General features: G+C 42.3%; 1 protein-coding gene across 1 annotated transcript in view; it reads left to right on the forward strand.

Annotated features, from left to right (window-relative positions):
* Positions 1–18,952, forward strand: part of dachd (dachshund d) — a 91,947-nt gene that overhangs the window by 47,388 nt on the left and 25,607 nt on the right. Inside the window, exons 3-4 of the mRNA XM_035677121.1 lie at positions 1–56; positions 6,465–6,617. The exon at positions 1–56 is cut by the window's left edge and continues 3 nt beyond it. Coding sequence (XP_035533014.1) covers positions 1–56; positions 6,465–6,617 — 209 coding nt within the window. The remainder of the gene's footprint in view (positions 57–6,464; positions 6,618–18,952) is intronic.

Genomic DNA, 18,952 nt, shown 5'->3' on the forward strand with positions numbered 1-18,952 from the left:
CATCATGCCCCACTCAGTCCCTGGCCTCATGTCCCCTGGCATGATGCCACCCACAGGTATGGTTTGGCTTCAGTCTGTAGCGCTCTGTCATTGTTGCTAAGGCTCTGATTCACTCTGTCTGGGTCGCATTCTTTCTGTCGCGCACACACACACACACGCATATACAGCACACACATGCACAACCTCCCCACCAGTGGCCTCCCCGCAGCTTGTCCTCGAAATGGCAGCCAGTCCAAAGTGACACATGCACCCAACCACCAGACACCAGCCGCTCACTCGTTTACCAAAAACAGATCCTCTGCTCAACCCCCGGAAACCAAGAGGGGGAGAATAAATTGGAGTGGAGATCTTTTCTCTCAGATTATTCCAGTAGATGTTGCATTTTGCCTTGAGTGCACTCTAATTAGTGCGATTAAATCCACTCCACTGGTATATGTACATAGGCAGTGGTGATGCTAAAGCAAGCTTATCGCCACAAGAATCAACAACAACCGTTTGTGCCCTAACTTACCCCTGGGCCAAGTCTTATTGCAACTAATGCTTTTGTTCTATTTGTGGCTGGCTTCATTGTGACTGCTTTGATGTTGGTGGCTGTAAGTGCTCTAATTTGCATATTTTGCTCTCCTTCTCGATACGTCTTTAATGATATTGTGCTGTCGAACGGAGCTCTTTGAATGCTCACTCACTGTACAGTACACATTGTATTTGACCAACTATTATCTATAGTACTTCACAAACAAATTAAACATCACAGCTGGTTTTACATGATAATCTTCAGTGTAAAAATTGAACAGACATTTTTCACACATTTTTCCATCTCTGTGAAAACAATCTGGAAGTGTTTTTTTTCTCTCTCTTTCTCTTTCTCTCTTTATCCAAGGGGCAGCAAAGCAGCGTCTGTGAGGTGTTTGAAATTCAATATTAAACACAGATTGGGCCATCCTTGTGATTCAGTACAATGGAGGCTCACAGACTAGTGCTTTGAACTCTGGGAATAGGGTGAGGTCACTGGCTATATGCGCTGTAGTATCGAAGGCGGACTTAAAGGCCGGAGTGAACACAGAGAAAGACAATGATGAGAAAGACCCGTGTTATTTAGTGGAACATAAAGCAACAGAAAAGCCTTTTGATATCATCCCCTTTAAGCCCAGAGGGACTCTATGATCTTGACATTTAGTCAGGGTATTCAGGGGGCAGAGATAAAGTAATTGAGGTTTTTGGTCTTCTCATAACTGCCTTAAGCTTCCTAAGTGTGGCAAGACAGAACTTTTTCATCAATTTATTATTATCAAGTTATAATTAAACCATTTATTGTTTTGATTATAGTATTAAGAATTAAATGTCAAGGAATTTACTGATTTTGACAGATTAATAATTAAATATAATTGACCACACATAAGTTAGCATCTAAGCAGGCGACTAATTGGACTCCCTGTCATGTCCAAATATACTGATTGATGATAATAAAAGAAAAAGCGACATTGAGAAACTGTCTTAAATAGTTACACTATCATGTCATTTCATATTAGTTCATTTTTCAGATGAGCTAGCGCATGCACACGCAGACAGAATGTCGGCAGACGGCTTTTCCCAAGGCTTCACCAATACTCCCAAGACTCCACAAAAAAAAAAGCCACTGCACCGTTTAATTTTGGCTGCAGAGAAAGAGAGAAAAACTCCCATGAAATGTTTTGTTCACTCAGTAGCATGTCATTTCTCTCCTGGTGTTACATTTGCAAAATGCTGGTGCTTCTTACCCGGCGCCTTATCACTCAGGAGTGGCTGGCTGTAGCTCAAATTTGGCAAAAGGTCTCACCTTATGATAGTTACAGGAAGTTTTACAATTATCTAATCTCATAGCCGTAGAGGGCACCATGACATGACAGAGCCAATTTTGTTTGCTGATTTCTTCACGCAAACTATTATCATCAAATGTGTTTTTTTAGGTATTAGACATAGACATTAGACATACATTCAGATCATATTAGATTCAAATCAATGGCCATATTCAACACAGTGGAAAAATGTCTTCTTCACACTCTAACAGGACCAGAGAGGCCTATGTGAAACACATTGTTAACATATGTATCTTTGCCCTTGACACCAGTTCCATTTAGAAAAGGACATCTTAATATGCTTAGGTTTCCATTTAAGGAAATACCCTCATATGTGTGTGAAAGCACATGTGTGTATGTGTGGGTGTCTCGAACGCTTGCACGCTCGTGTTCATGCCCCCTGGGGGGAGAGTGGGGGGTGGGGGGGGGATTGCGCTGGAGCCTTTCCAGTTGCTGATGCATTACAGGCAGATTGGCCCCCAAATCGGATTATTTGCTGTGGACTGACACCACACTGAGATGACATCTCCTTTAAAGTGGAGAGGGCCTCCACTCACACTCTGGCCACTACTTAAGCAGCAGCTTCAATATAATTCATTTATGTCCTGGATATGGCTGCAACCTTTTGAATAACGCAGGAGTACTGCATTTACCATTAGAGAAATGAATGTCACCTACATCTAACCAGGCTGCATCCTGTACTTCACTGATAAAAAACAATATTTTCTAATGCTGTCTGGCTCTGCCTTACGGTACTGTACAAGCATGTGTGTGGATCCCAGTCCTTCAGAGAGATGGTTCTGCACACAAGTACTGTAGGTGGAGACATATTGTATTATTTATGTTCTTTTGATGTACAATTAGCACGTCAGCTTCTAGAGTGGATCGTCTAATCCGGTGCCACTTCAAGCTGCTTTAAAATAGATCCAGTATGCACCAGGTAATTTAGTGTCAGTTCTTTGTGTCTCTACCCCTCCTCTTTCAGTCCGCTGCTTGTCATAAGGTTAGCGCGCTGTGTAATTGATACTAAATTTGTCATGATGTGGATAGCACAGTTCAAGTGGCACAGTGTACCTAAGAGTCGCGTTGTTCCCAACCCCAGTTTGTCATTGCTGTGCTACCACCAGTCCATGCATAAAATTAGGCGGCCATGCTCATTGACATGGAGTGTCTCTTCCCTACTTATCCTGCTTGCCCGATAAATAAAGTGTGTTTTCATTGTTGCCCATGGTGCAGTCGCTAACAGAGACAGAACAGAGACACAACAGATAAGCTCTGTCTTTTTATTTTTTTTATCACTGCTAGAGAAAGTCGTAAAAGTCAGTCTTTTGTGTGCTGATGTGAAGTTAATCTGATTTTAATTTAATTATACGAGTTAGTTGCGGAGGGCACAGGCATTGGGGTGTTTGTTGTAAGAATGTTCTGACATTGGCGCAGGTATGGGGCAGCTAGCATGTTAATTAATGATGAAGATCCTGACAATATGCAGAGGCATGACAGCGTTAAGCCAGTCGGCTGCTGCTTCCTTTGCATATTAATAGATCCTTCATTATTATTTAATATGACAGCTGCTCCAAGGGCTACCATCAGACCTTGTCTCTGTTATTTGCTGTTTTGTGCTCCCCATGTGACAGTGCCATGCTATTCTCTATTTGTTGAAATGTTCCCTATTCTGTTCTCTGACTGGTGTGGCTCTCTACATGCAGCCGTGATGCGCTGTTTGTTTGGTGCTCAGGAGGATTCTGACTTGCCCATGCGTCTATATAAGAAAAGTGTCTGAATCTAAAGGTGACTTTGAAAGAATATATGAGGCAGGATTGTTTTGTTTGCATAGTAATGAATGCAGATTACCGCTGAGTGGGATTGGTCTTGTTGACGTTTAGACTTCCAGTGGCTTAATAGACTTGTTGCTGGGCGCCAACATCTCCCTGGCTTCCTTATTACATCCACTCTATTGAGGTGTGTGTTATGTGGATATGACAATTGATCCGGTGAAATGAAACAATTATCAGAACAAAGATTTCGATTTATGGAGTGTGTCACTTAGTCAAAGACAGGATGGGGGTTGGAGCAGAATGATAAATGAAAAATGGAAAAGTGATCATTCCATCTTTTTCACAATAGTACAAATCAATTTCTTAGCCTTTATTTACTCAATGCACATTTGATCAAAACCTGTCACCTAGTTCTTTATAGATTAATTTCCTTTTTTTCCCTTTTGTTTTGTTGCTCTTCCAATATAGTCCAGCGTGCTTCAGAAAAAGAAATGGTGAGGACACACAGGCTGCAGTGCAATAAACCACAGTGTTCTCACAGCCAAAGTTAGAGAGCATCAGAAAGCACCACTGCGGCACTCCTTTGAGCGGCACCTGATTTGTGGGGGGAATTTATCACACAAACAGCCCAGAGGTGATTTCAATATTTACTCGGCAGTCTGTTCTGCATACGTCTCATTTGGAAAACAGTTGACTCTTGCCCATTATACACAAATGAAGGCTGACCTTCAGACTGGGCAGAGGCCACATTCATTATGTGGAGAAGTATCACCTTCTTATGAGGCGATGGCTTTTTTTCCCCCTGCTCTGCCTATGCATATTGAACAGCAGCCAGGGCCCATTGCAAACGAGAGGGCCCTCGCTGACATGATGTATACTGTACGTCAATATGGTCCTGATGTATTTTAAGATGCAAACAAGGCTTTAAATTATATGCACCTCCATGTCAGTGGCTCAGAGTGACTCTCGCCATCTGCCTATCAGCTGGGGATGAGAGGAGAGGGTGCCCAGGCCGGTATGTTCTTGTGTGCATGTTTGTCAGTGTGTGTCTGTGTGTGCGCATGCTCGCATGTATCTATTAGAGCCACATGTTCGATTTCTACCTCTCCTTGTACTCACGTCTCCCCTCAGATGCATGGCTAATAGCTGCTCCTGAGTCCCGTCACGGCGTCGTGACAGCTTAGTGATGATAAACGCAGACGTTGCCTTGTTCTGCGTCAAACGTAAGGCAAACCTGCATCTCCAGTATAAGCAGCCTCTGTAAAAGGGCAGGTGATATAGCGTATTGTGGATATGAGTGATTCCACTAATAGGTACATATCTTTTTTACGCCTTGCATCTTTGTTTTTGTTGCTGGGGTTGGCGAGAGGAGTCTTGGGACTCTCCTGAGACACGCCAGGCCTAGAGGAGCTTTAGCACTATCTGTCCCTGCTGTTTGAGACCAGCCTCATGAATAAAGATTTCAGTCACGTTCAACACACCAGAACCCTGGAAATACCACAATGACAAACCAATGCTTTATGATCTCTGCAGTGTGCTCCGCATATGTATGTCTATAATCTCAGACTTACTATATCAATCATATCAAGTCTGTTTTGATCGAGTCGAATGATCATGTCAGATATTGCTATTCCAGTATATAGTCAGAGATGGCAGTGGAAATGTGAATGATCTTTTCAAATGTGATGTCAATAGTCATTTAGTGTGCTCGTGAAAACAGCAGCCTCGGGCCTGAGGAGAATCCATGTAAAATTCTCAAAGATTTTTGGCATGTTGTCAGAATTTTTCAAGCGATATGCATACTAAAGAATGTATTATAATTGTGTATTGTGAGATTGAAGCTACCATAAAACAGCATGGTCATTTGTGAAGCCTACACTACAGACCGCAGAGGCAAGACAAAAATGAACTTTTTATAATTCTGTAGATTTTTTTTTGAAAGTTGAAAACCGTTTTTCATGTTTTATGGGCAGTAAAAAAAACACTAGTCTTTTTAATTCCTTCAAAACAAAACAAAACAAAACATGCACAGATTCCTTCACATTTTTATGGAGCATATTCTTTATTTAATTTTCACACATGGCCCTACAAATATTTAATACACTCAAAGCCATTTACCAGTATTAAAGAATAAAAAGAACTTGAATCCTTGGTACATTGTTTATACTTTGCCAGTCTGCTTGATGACTGGCCTTGACTCTCAGAAGAGCCTTGTCATTATGAGAGACTACAGTATATGATTGTGAAGAATTTGAATACCAATGTTAGGCATTGTTCATGGCGATGCGATCTGTTGAATACATTAAAAGATATCATTGAAATACCCCCAATATATAGATTTTTACACAGTCCTCAGTCACTTTCTCTCCCTGAACCCTCCCGTGTCACACTGTATCACTAAACCTCTATTATATACAGTACATTCTGTATTATAAGACACATAACACAAAATGCTTGCATCATGCACTATTATCTTGACTGCATCTGTTCCCATCAAGGTATAAATACATCAATATAGCGGCGAGGAATACCGGAGTCAGTAAAACATTCATAAAAATCATATGCTGCCACACACACAGGGATCCATCCCATCAGCATGATAACCTGCTGCGAAGATATCCCCTGTCAGAAGATGAAAAAACAAGCTGTGATCTCATAGGCGCTTATTCCCCATAGTGTATAAAATTATTCATTGTTTTATTATTTCAAAAGTCCTTTTGCTTTGTTTTGTTTTCTGTGTGTTTTTTCAATTGCCAGGGCAGGTTTTTGAAAGGTTTTGCAGGTGCAGTGGCTCAGCCCCAGCAGACATGTAGTGGTCTGTAAGCGCTCTGTCTCCTCTGCCTCCTCTCTCCAGGCCTGACAGCAGCGGCGGCAGCAGCTGCCAACGCAGCCATCGCAGAGGCCATGAAGGTCAAGAAGATCAAGCTGGAGGCGATGAGCAGCTACCACAGCAACGCCAACCACCATGGGGCCGACGGAGAGAATGGAGACCTCAGCTCCAGCGTTGGTGAGGATGCCCTTCACCCACACACACACACAAACTGTGACAAATACATTTGCACTCACGTAAATGGATGACAAATGCATGTTGCAAACTATTTCATGTGCCTTCACAGACACACATTAACATTTACATACTTACCACCATTTTGACTCTCACTCAGAACTCTGCAAATCATCCATGTGCCATTTTAATAATAGATGTTGCGTGTTTAGACACTTGAGCATTTGCATCTGCATTAAAATACACATACTGAATCCTAAATCCTGTCAGGGTCAGTCAGACTAATGACTTCCAGGTTATTTTAATGAATCACCTTTTGTTAACGCCACCTTTTGCAAATTCTGCAGGATCGCTAGGAGTAAATGTGTTGCCTGTCATCTAAATTGTTGTGTTGAAGGGTTAAGGCAGTTTTTGTTAATTAGGCACTTGCAAGAAATTGGCAAGGGCTTATCGTAAAACTAACGAGTAACTTGTTTTCAGGGTTCGTGCCAATGTTTAATGTACTTTAATGTTTGGTGAAGACTTGGTGAGACAGTATGGGAAAAGCTTCCTTTTTTAAAAATGTAAAATGAGGACAATGGCAGCAGCCTATACTGATAGATTAGCCCATAGAGAATTACAATCGCTTATGCATTTCATGGTTTAATAATTACAAGGCAAAAGTGTTTTGGGCACATGATCACTTCCTGTTCCTTGACCATTCCCTGACTTTCCACCAAACTGAAATATGTTAAGTAGTTTTTGATATTCTGCTGTCACTAATAGTTGCTACTAATAGCCAATGACCAAAATGCCAGAGGTAATAAATAATCTTATACATACAGCTTGAGTTAAACCAAAGACTTGCATGACTGTCTCCACCATACTCCTGTTTTCCTAATAAAAGGAGGAAATATTGTTTTTGTTCAGTGTGTATGCACTGTAAATATCCACCCTGGTGAGGTAAGTCTTGTTTTCTCTCGAAGTGTTACACTTTTGTGTTGAAAGAAAAAAAAACATGCTTAATAGCTAAGTGAAACTGTGAACACAGTTTCCCAAAGCTATCAGCTTTTAACAAGGGCTAATTGAATTGCTGCGAGAGCATTGGTTTTTCACTATGTGCCATTTCAATTAATTATTAGCCCTAAAATGCAGAAGGATTTTTGTAATATCACACAGAACCACTTAGTGTATTAAAGAGAATGATAATGTATGTTAGTGCGGATTCATGAGCCCATTCCAAATTATAAAGCAAATGTAATCCCTGTAGCTTTGGTTGCTAAATGGAGGTTTTGATTCACTTATTGTAATAAATGGCTTGACTCCTGAATACATTTCATCAGTAATACTTGACACCATGGAGCTTATGGTGTGTGAGATGAAAACAGGATGTGTTTCTAAGCAGATTTAACAATGCAAAATGCATAAAGTGTGAGGTCATCACTCCAAGAGAATGGAGTATGTTAAAAAAAAAAAAGAATACGAGCCTACGAGGTCACGGAAATAAAGATAAATGTGAGTACCAACAGCAAGGCTATGGCAATGGAGCTAATAAGAAACTGTTTTATCTTTTTACAATTTAAATTGTAACCTTGAGCCCACAGCCAGCCACACAGGCTCCCAGTAGAATCATAATTCTGGCAAGGGGGAGCAGCTCTAGGTGTGGGTGCATGGGCCACAGCATTAGCTCTCTGAGTGAAATATATGGCAGTGACGCCTCTCGGCCCCATCCACAATCAATTGGATTCTTTTCCTTTAATATTTACTCGCAGCGATGAGATGCTCGTCTGCATGGTGATGAACAGTCTGCCACTGGCGTTTGAAGGTGACCTGTCAGTGAGTATGGACAAATCTCTCGCTCGCAGAAATGTAGAAAATAAATCATTAGGGGCAGGCAGTCAGACAGGGGCCTCTCTCTCTCCCTCACTCTCCTCGGATTTAAATCAGCTCAGATTTATGATTTGAATTAATGCTTCGTTTGGTCAAAGGAATGGTCGCAGAGACAAATGATGTTTGGTACTGAAACCATCCTAATATTGATTACTGGGTGTCGCAGCAATCTCTTGTTTATATCAAGCACTCTGCTGTGACAGGGTGGCCAGCAGGAGTCATCCTGATAATACGCCGGAGAAATATGGCCTGCTCGGCACCACAGGGCCATGAAACACAGCTAGCAGCATGCTGTCTTCTTCATCTAGCCCCAGGCTTCCACTCACGTGTTTATTTTTAATGGAAGCATTTTATAATTTCACAAAAATATGAACTGACTTACAAGAAAGTGTGATAACAGAATAATTTAACATTCTAAAAGTGTCTCACTCTGGCCTGTTTTTACAAAGTATTTTGGAGTGTGGATGCCTAATATGTGCTGCTCTCAAGCCCATTATCCAATAGCAATCCAAACATATAAATCACTTGCCTGATATAGAATGGAGTGGGCAGAAGGGGAACTGTATTTGGCTGTAGCTTTGTTGGGACTGAACTGACTGTTGTTCCCAGTGCTGACAAGGGTATGACTTCATGCTGTTTTGAAGAGACTCAGACCACAGCTGCTCTGAGGAAATGGACTGGAGTTTTATAATCATCCAGCTTAAACTAAGACTCAACAAACGGATGTGTTTACACAAATAATGTTACCAACCATGATAGGAATTGATATGATAATGAGCATGCTTCTGATAATACCACTAAGGACGTGGATCCATTTAATCTAAAAGAGCTACTACATAAACCCATTGAAAAAATCCTCCTAAAATACAGGTGCCTCATCTCAGTGTTTGTCTGAAGCAGATTTTTGTGAAGCGCTTAAAGCAAAGCTGAGGCAGCCAGTGAAGGACACTCTGTTCTGTTTGTAGAGTTGGATTGCCTGTCGCTGTCTTTGTGTTGATGTAAATTGAACAGGCTAATATTTCTCCCTCACATTAAATATTCATCACAATTAGACCTTCCTGTTTGCATCAATGTTATTAATTATAAGACGAAAAAAACAACCAGTTCAACCCTGGGCAAAAATAACCAAACATCCTGAGTGAGAGCAAGAAATAGACATGTTTGTCGGAGTATACAAGTGAGAGACGGATAAAAAGATAGAGAGACAGACGTGGCGATGGAGCGGTATAAAAATGTAAAGAGAGACAGAATGAGAGTTGTGTGGCGTTGTCTTTCTTTGATTTTCCCTCACACTCCTTAGTTGGGCAGAGGGAGCCCTCTCAAAGCACAATGTGGATTGTTCCTGCGCCTCTCAGGAAATGCCACAATTACAGATCACAGACCAAGCAAAACACGTGTGGCGCTGGGCCTTGAGGGGGATAAACAGCCCGCCATTCCCTCCCAGTGCATTGACCCCAGCCACAACCTTCATTACTGGGAGAGAAAATATTGTCAGCTGCCCACTAACAAACACCTGCCAATTTCAAGAGAAGGAATTGCTTTTTTCAGCCACGGAAGGAAAATAAAGTGTTTCTCAGACCGGCAGAAAAGGAGTGGGAAGAAAAGATAAGGCAGCATCCACCCTTTTTCCTCTTCTCTCTTGTCTCTGTTTTATGCTGTCTCGCTTACTTCGTCTTTTTCCGCCCCTGTCTCTCTTTGGCCACTGGGTGCTGCCCTGCCACTCATCTGACTCCTCACCACACAACTCTAATGGAGCCGAAATCCTGTTTGTAATTAGATATGGGAATTCCACTGTCATCAGCCAGATGATGCCAGGACAACACCGACCAAATAACTCGCCGACAGACAGAGCCGCAGTGAAAGGAAGGAGGCGCAGCAGTCACTGTCAGATTCCACCGTACGTTCTGAATCAATCGTAAACCCACAACACCACAACTAAGCTGTATAAGCAGTTACATTCTACAGCTACTACTTCAAAACCAGAAAGCCCTTTGTCTCACATCTGTGGCTTCGGTCCAGGCTGCCTGCGCCCAACGGGGAGTGGAGAGCCACATGCTAGGCTGATTCTGGACGGATGGTGACAGGTACCTGGAGTGTTGCCTGACTGAGAGTTGAGAGAAGAGGTTCTGGATGAGATGATGGGGAAGCATCATTCTCTCTTCCCAGGGTCATCAGGCTAATTTCTGCATGCCCCGCCCTCACGCTTGTATGTTTGCGCGCGCGTTAGTGTGTGCGCGTTTGTGCATGCTCGCGTGCGAGAGAAAGAGGGGGCCTTGGCCCCTGAGAGCGCTCTGTGAGGAGACCACAGCTGTACACTCCCAGCAGCTAATTGGTCCTTATCTAGCTGTCCCATTCATCTTCATTTTTTACCAATTACTGAGCATTATCTGTGTTCTCAGTTGGGTATGGGACTTAATCCTTTTTGGTTAAGCTGGTGCTACAGCTTGCAAATTTCAAATGGAGATGGGAGGGGTGAGGGGGAGAGGAAGGAGGGAAAGGTGGAGGGGAAGGGGAGGGGGGGGGGCAAAAGTCATAGCAAAAACAAACTGAAACTTCCCATCATCCCTCACTGGCAGGAAGCAATCAATAAACAATGACATCACGCGAAGGAGAGAGGAAAAAATGGAAGAGATCAATTATTGGCGTTATAATTCAAGTCCTTGTTTGCAAACGTTGCAGCCTCATTGATTAGGCTGTTCTTGTTGCACTCACCATTATTGACTTGTTAAAACCATATTTTCTCATCATCAGTGGTTTTACGTTTGCGGTCACACAGATAACAACGCTTTAAGGGGGCATCATAAATTATTCAAGATGTATTCATTTTAAAGCACAGCAAGTCCAAATCATCCTGTTTACTCTACAAACAATACAAGTCTAGTACATTGCTCATCCAGAAGGTACATCAAGACGCTGCAATCTGGGGCAGTTAGCCTTAATTTTCTAAGATCAATGCATAACTAGGTTCCTCTCTATATGGGGTCCTTGCTTGGCCATGCAGCAGAGCTGAGTGGAGTCAGCCTGGAGACCACGCACTAATTACTGGAGTGTTTACTGCTCGGCTGGATAGCATTTGTACCATTTTGGATCATATCAGTGAGTCAATGTGCTCTGCGCTACACAGATAAATAAGACATTAAGATGACAGTGTGTATGAATGAAATTACAGTTGAAAAAATGATCGTCATCAATTATAAAATGAACATGAGTCTAAAATGGGTAAAATTAACAGTCAAAAACGTGTGTATACTTGCAGAACACACAGGCATGCGTGTCATGCACACAAAAGCAGGACACATATAGAGACACTGCTTCTGCACTTTGATAGGGATCTGTTTGGTCACACTCTCTGCGCCAGCTGTCAGCCCAGCTCCACTGCTGCGATTTAATTAGTCTGTTTATGTCCTTTCTAATAATAAAGCTCTCTGGGTGGAAGGACACATCCAACTAGCTAGCTGCGTTCTCCAACCTGCTAGCTGCACTAGTGCTGGTGGCCCAGCGCAGCTAAATGTGGGCCATGATGGAGGATGGTGGCTACTTCCTGCTCCTCTAGACAGAACAATGGCCCTCAGGCTCAGATCTAGTATCACCCCCTACTCAATCCTAACCTTAACCATTAGGGGATAAAGCACATACTGACCTGATATGAGTGTCTAGGGGCAACTTCATCCATCTTCCTCTCTAGCTCTCTTGTGGGAGCCTTTGTCAGCCGAAGCTCTTGAGAGAGACTAGATTGTAGCCATAGGCTGAATAGAATTCATTTCACGAACATATCATAACACCTCTTTCACTGCGACAGATTATTGTCTCGTCTGATTCATGCAATTACAATGTGGTTTGTTTTGATTTTCTTTATTCTGGTATTGAGGCCGCGCCGGAGAAAATAGAGTCCGTTTCAAGCTGCAAGTGTTAGGGTAGAGGAGAGTAGTGGCAGTAACTGAATCAGACACACTGAGCTAGACAAGAGAGTGGCAGAGCAGACAGACAGCCTTCCAGCCTGAGTAAAGAGCTTGATGGGTCTCTGTCTCTCTCTTGGGCTTTGGCCCTCACCATCTCTCTATTAGTCTGCCAGGCTCATGGGAGCCAGGTGACAGATAAGTGAAGAACGACACACACATTTTAATAGACATTTCAAAAGATAAACCTGATAATCATTTCTCTTTTTAATGAAGTCTAATGTCCTCGTTCTAATTCCAGTTGCGTCGGCTGTTAAGCATCAGCGTAATACTTGAATATGCATGATTGGGAAATTGTGAGGCACACTGATGTAGCTACAAAATACACAAACGCAGACAACTGCAGAAATAGATTACAATAACAGGGGGAATTGATTAAACATTATTTCCGTAATGATCCATATCACGTTCTATCATCTTTGAGTGGCAGCAGAGTTGTAGCCTTATAGAGAGGAATAGACACAAGGAGAGACAACATGCTAGACAAACCTCGTGTCATGGAAATATTTGTTTGATTGTCTCTTGTGGTTAGTTCACAATAGCAGGAGCAGAGCTATAAAAAACAACTGACCAGTCGAGTTGTCATCCCTCATCAACATGAGGCCTCATTCTTCATTAATTGGATAGATTAATTTGGAGCGCTTTGATGCGGGGGTGATGCATGCGTTCGGCTGTCCCCTCCTCACTATTCTCTGTCAGGTTGAATTTAGCCAGGGAAGGGGCTGACCTTTGAAAGTGAAGAGATCAACACAATTTGAAAAGACAATGTCACTTGGTGTAAATGTGATACGTGTAATAAATGACATTCAACCTTTCAGTGATGATGAGCTTTCGCAGGTTGGAGTAATGTGAAATATGCACGGCGTGTAATTGCATAGAATGTGGAGCAGTTTTCACATACACAGCTAAGATGGTGCAGCATTAGAGCCATGTGCTCTCATTTCACTATGATTATGTCTAAGAGGAAACATTAGCATAGAGTAATAATATTACAGTGTACACAATAACAGTAATGACAATACAGTAATGACAACAACAAAATGACAAAAACGTTTGCTGTGATTACCCTGTAAAAATGTTCCATTGCCTGGCTATGCCGCAATCAGGGGGGAATCAAAGAGCGTTTGTGTGATAGAAATAGTTGGTTCTGTTCCACAAAAGCACTCCGTCGGTTGCCTGAACCGAAAGGTGTTTCTTCTCAATTATGATATGGGAACCCTCATCCAAATAGAGCTATCAGCCATGCTGAGCCCAGACATCTTCACCATCACACAGCCTCTCCTCTGGGACCAAGATAAAGAGGGAGCGAGTGAGCAAGTTCAAACAATGTTAAGGAATTTCACAATCTCAGCATGTCCTTCACAGTGTGAGCAAACAGAGGAAGGTATTTCTTGATAAATTGTGTTTAGAATCCCTAACAAAATAATTGAAATAACCTCAACATAATGTTATTTTTTCCGTGTAGTTAAATGTAATTCAGTCCAAACTAATGACTGCTGCGATTTATAAAATTCACGTGTCACAGTCAGTTCACCTTGAACTCATTAGCGCTGCTGTAAACTGTAAACTATACACTGCATTGCTGATTTTTTCTCTCATGAGGTGATTGTAATGGAGGAAGTGAGAGCACAGGAGGTAGTGATGCTAAATTTGTAATTAAAACGGATGATCTGATGACCACATGCAAACTGATCCCCCCCTCCCTTCAACCAAAGTGATATGACGGCAGAGTGGGCCGTGATTGATAACGCTCGTCAATATATTTCATTTCAGGAGCCTTAGTCAAATGACAACTGGTTGTCATTGACTGAAAGCAATCTTTTTAAAAGGGGAGCCTTTGCTAAGTATCAGATGAAAATGATTCCTCTGTCTGCTTGGGTGTCACTGTCTGTAGGAGCTTTATTGATTGGGCTTGAATATATTGCACCCGCAGTAGTAACAGCTGCTAGTAATATCTCTCCTCTCCTTCTGCTCTCCTCTTCTGCTCACAGCACTTTCTGTGCCACGGCTTATTGTCAGTGATCGGATGTTGGTGCTCTCGTGCCGATGTTGCGTATTTATCAAGAGTGATGTGTGACAAATGTAAAGTGAGCCTGGTTCCGACCCAAATTAGGGAAGCGAACGGTGTTTGCTAATGTGTCCTGAAGGCCTGGCTCTCCTGGCCACCCCCAGCCATGTGCATGATTGCGTTAACTAAACCCACCATTGTCTCCCCCACTCTATACGCTCTGTGTTATCAAGCACAAGGATGTTGGCATGGGTTGGTAAAGGTCATTTACTGTAATGAGATTTGCCACATGCAAGCATATGGCTTGATTATTGCCCTGTTCGTTAACATTTTCAGCAAAGAGACAAATAGACAGCTAAAACAGAGGCTGGTGCGGGTGGGGCGATGGCGAAACGTGTTTAGCATTTTCTTTTCAAAGATAGCAAGAACTTTTTTTTTTTTCACAACAGATCTGCCACAGAGATGATTGATCTTTCAATTTTCATAAGGAATGCGTGCCATTAGAGCCAAGGATTTAAATTATCCTATAAAAGTTGCCTGCCTTAGATTTTATACACTTAAAGGACAAACACCTCTGTCTGTCTCCTTGATAATTTCTACCACATGTTACACTCCAGTGGTTTGGGTAGGAAAGCAATTATGTTACCTCATCAAACCAGAAATGTTTTCTTATCATGGCTTCTCTTACATTACATTACATTAGGCATCTTGGCAGGAAATCTTTGCCCACCTGAATCATTGGAAAGTGTATCTCTTTATCCTGGCGTGCTAAACACATTTTGTTTGCCGATGTGAATTAGATTTAAATGTGTCCAATCGTCATGGCTCTTGGAATGTAAAAAGATATTGTTTGCATGTGTTTTGATGTCTGACTGACTCCATGTGTGTACATACCTATACACAATTATCTTTAATGCATCGTTGTCTGAGTGTGTACCCGTATGTTTTCATGTTTACCTCTCCTTGTTACCACGATATGTATTCTTTTTATGTGTCCGTTTGCTTGTGTGTGTGTGTGTGTGTGTGTGTGCATGCATATGTGAGTGTACAGCAGGTATTTAACAAAGGCAAGATGTTTGCTTTATTATCAACATTAACTGCGTAAACACAAAAGGCTTCAAAGTTTCATTCAATGACACTGAGGGGCTGTGGGTGGCTACATCAAAGCTCAATACCTTCCTCTCTCCCCCCATTTTAATGAGAAACAGGACTCACCAGCCTTGACTGAACCTGCCATCTGTGTGTGTCTGTTTTTTTCTTGTTTGCATGTGTGTATGTGTGTGTGTGTGTGAATGTGGGAGCAGTTGTGTTTCTGTGCATATGTAAGCATGTGCTTGTGTTGTGTAAAGTGGCACCACGATGCCAGGCAACATATTTATGGAGGCTGTGTCGTATGTTTGATCTAATGGCTGTAAGGCTCCCTCCATCTCACATGGCAGACATGGCTTCTGATTTTGGAGGAGATTAACAGTTATAGTAAAGATGAATAGCTGATTAGTGCTATGGAGAGACCTCTAAATGTCTCGCTGCATGACAGACACTTTGTCATGAGCCATTCATTTCCTTTTGGGACCGGTGTGCAAATCCTCGATACGACCACAACAAAGACCCTCCATGTGTGCGCACCGCCGTCTCACCTTTGTTGGAGAAATACATACACGACATGGGGGCATTTTACAAGCGCAATTAGGAGGAAAACTGAGATTGTTTTGCGGCGGCAGACTGCATATGCATTGTGCAGTGAGTCAGTTCATTTAGCTGCTTGACTGGAATGGTCCTGTTTAAGTTGACAGATCAGAAGAGGAAAAAATATCTCAACACCATGAAAACCAAAGGCTTAGCACGGAGCAAATCAGCCCTTTGTCTTGTTCAATTCAAATCAAAGGATAACCAGGAATGTTTGTTTGACAACAGCATTTACAATGCATTGTTCTGAAGCCCAGAGCCTCCCAAACAAAGACAGATAGGCTTTAAACAAGTCATTTAATTAGCACCGGATCCCCAGCTTTGGCTGCGCCAACCAATTATACATTCCTGAGGCATGTGCAGGTCCTATTTCACAGGAGCGAGAGGCAGATCCTCTCCAGCCCTGTCTCTTACAGTACATCTTTCCCCTTTCCATTTAAGAGAAGGTAAATAGCCCAGACAGACAGCTTCATTAGCCAGCGTCTGAAGAGCGCGGGACCGATTGTCGCTTAAATAGTGCGCTTTTACTGCAGGCCCAGCCGGGCGACCTCCGATCAATTACAGCTGACATTATTGTTTGTCGGGAGCTTTTTTCTTGGACAGAGGGAGTAAAAAACGAGATCAGGCCTGAGCTTTGGCTGGAAATGTAATCTTCCCCCTCTCTTTGGTTCTTTCGCTCCACAAACAATAAATCATTCAGTTGAAGAGATAATAAAGTGCCAAGTAGGAGCTAGTTTAATTTTTGTCAGGGGAAATCTGTCCACAACAGAGTTAAGGGTAAGGGGCTGGCTGCTACCTCCATACCATTTTCAATGACAATGGCTTAGTTCCTTTTTTTCTTATTTTCCTCTGTAGGGTTGGACGGCCAGAAAGGCTGAAGTCCTGTTTAGATGAAGATTAACTGCTGCACAAATCACTGCAGGTTATCATTTCTGTCATCAAAATAAATTACTGCTCTCTTTTTAATCATTTTAAAACATTCAACATTCAATCTTTTCGCGGTGTGATTCTTTTAAGTATCGGACCTACCGTCAGCCGTGCAGTTTGGTTCTGATGTAACAGCTTTTTAATCATGTTGTTACCAAGGGCTGTTTTAATTCATTCAATTCATCCTCTGTGATTCAGATCTTTGCTTATCCATGCGTGAACTCCCAAGCACTGCATGACATAATAGCTGAGCTGTTTATATTGGTATTAAGTGATTTGTAGTTTTAATGATGGTAAATAGGAGTTCACCTTTGCAGGTCCCTCAGGCTTACTTCAGGTAAATTACTCCAAATGCATTGTTTATGCCCTTCAGGAGGGGGGGGTGTTCTTGTGGGAATTCACCTCACATCAGGTCTGAACTTCTGTATCAGAGATAAACACAAACTGACAAATATGTTTCTAACAGTTTGCCCACTGGAATATCTGCACAATATCTAAGTGATTAATGAGTCTGACTAATGCTTGTTGATTCTGTTTTTGGGAAAGAAAAACACCAAAATCCCTGCGTGTTATTATTATAACCAAGTTACAGATTGTTCAGGATTGTGAACTGCAGTTACTTGTGATCCTTTTATTTAGCCAGAATAAATCTAGCAAATGGGAAGCAATTGCATATGAATGAAAGAAAAACACTTAGCTGTCTTGCAAAAATGCCAGATTCCTTGAATAAACCAATATCCTCCTCACCTGGCTCCTTTCAGCTACAAATAAAAGGATTTGGTGCACCCTTGTTGGGCTGTGGCACATTCCCCTACAGTGGCCTGAATGGGTCTTTATGGGAGAAACACCGCTTTGGGATGGGGTGACATGAAAGGGGCTGGGCAGGCACCGAAAGCGAGACTAATACCCCTTAGAGCGAACAGAGGTCCAGTGTTTCCCCACCAGGCTGTCTGACAGGTGGAGGCACATCACCAAAATTCATATAGCATCAAGCACAAGACATAACAAAGATACAAGTAGACTTGATCCTCCACCTTTTTCTTCATAGTTTGTTGATCTGGTGAAAATTTGGCTGCTTAAATCCATGTGTCTTTATGCGTGTAGCTGTGTTTGATTGAATGGGTGTAATGTATCCACCTCAAAGGCAGAATAAGTCTCTTCACTCTGGCCCTTGAGTGGCCTTGAAAGGCTGATAGGTAGCCTAAACCTCTCCATGTTGTCCTACAGTAAGTACCCCCGCAATCAGGCCCTCTGTGGTGTTTTTTAATTGAGCTTAGCCTGCTGAGTGGTAATTGATTCAGTCTGAGCTACAGCAGAGGCGCTGATACAAGGTGCTGCTTGGCTTCCGCCTTTCTTTAATCTCCCCTGCTTTATATTGTTTGGGAATACTCGCCACTGAGAAACTGCATGCCATCTTTCTTATGGAAATCAATGCTTCTTTTGGAAGGAGGGGAATGACAGAGAGGAGTACTTCTCATGTCCTTTCATTTTCAACCAGTGTCCTTCTCTTTAGAGACTTCGCCATGCAGATCTCCTTGCCCTTTGGCTACTGATGTTTTGTCAGAAAAGAAGAGTGGAGTTGTTTTGTGGATCAGCTTTCTGTAGTGCAGTATCTTTTTTTCCCTTCTTTCTTTCACACAGCTTTTTTTTTTCTTCCTTTTTTACCTTGAACTGGGCTGCCAAGAAAAAGAAAAAAAGGAGTGAAAAATCAACAGAGAGGCTCAATCAGATCCAATAGTGTCTATGAGGTTTTCTTTAAAGCATTTGAGGAAAAGCATCTGAGTGGCGGAGGAATGAGACCAAACTGTTCCCAGTCACTTTTGATCCTGCCAGTTCAAAGTCCCCATAGAGCGGAGGGAGAGGGAGAGGGAGGGAGTGCCGTGGTTGGAGGG

Source organism: Morone saxatilis, unplaced genomic scaffold, assembly GCF_004916995.1.
Source record: "Morone saxatilis isolate NCDOM2014 unplaced genomic scaffold, NCSU_SB_2.0 Contig5, whole genome shotgun sequence".
NCBI classification, from domain to species: Eukaryota; Metazoa; Chordata; class Actinopteri; family Moronidae; genus Morone; species Morone saxatilis.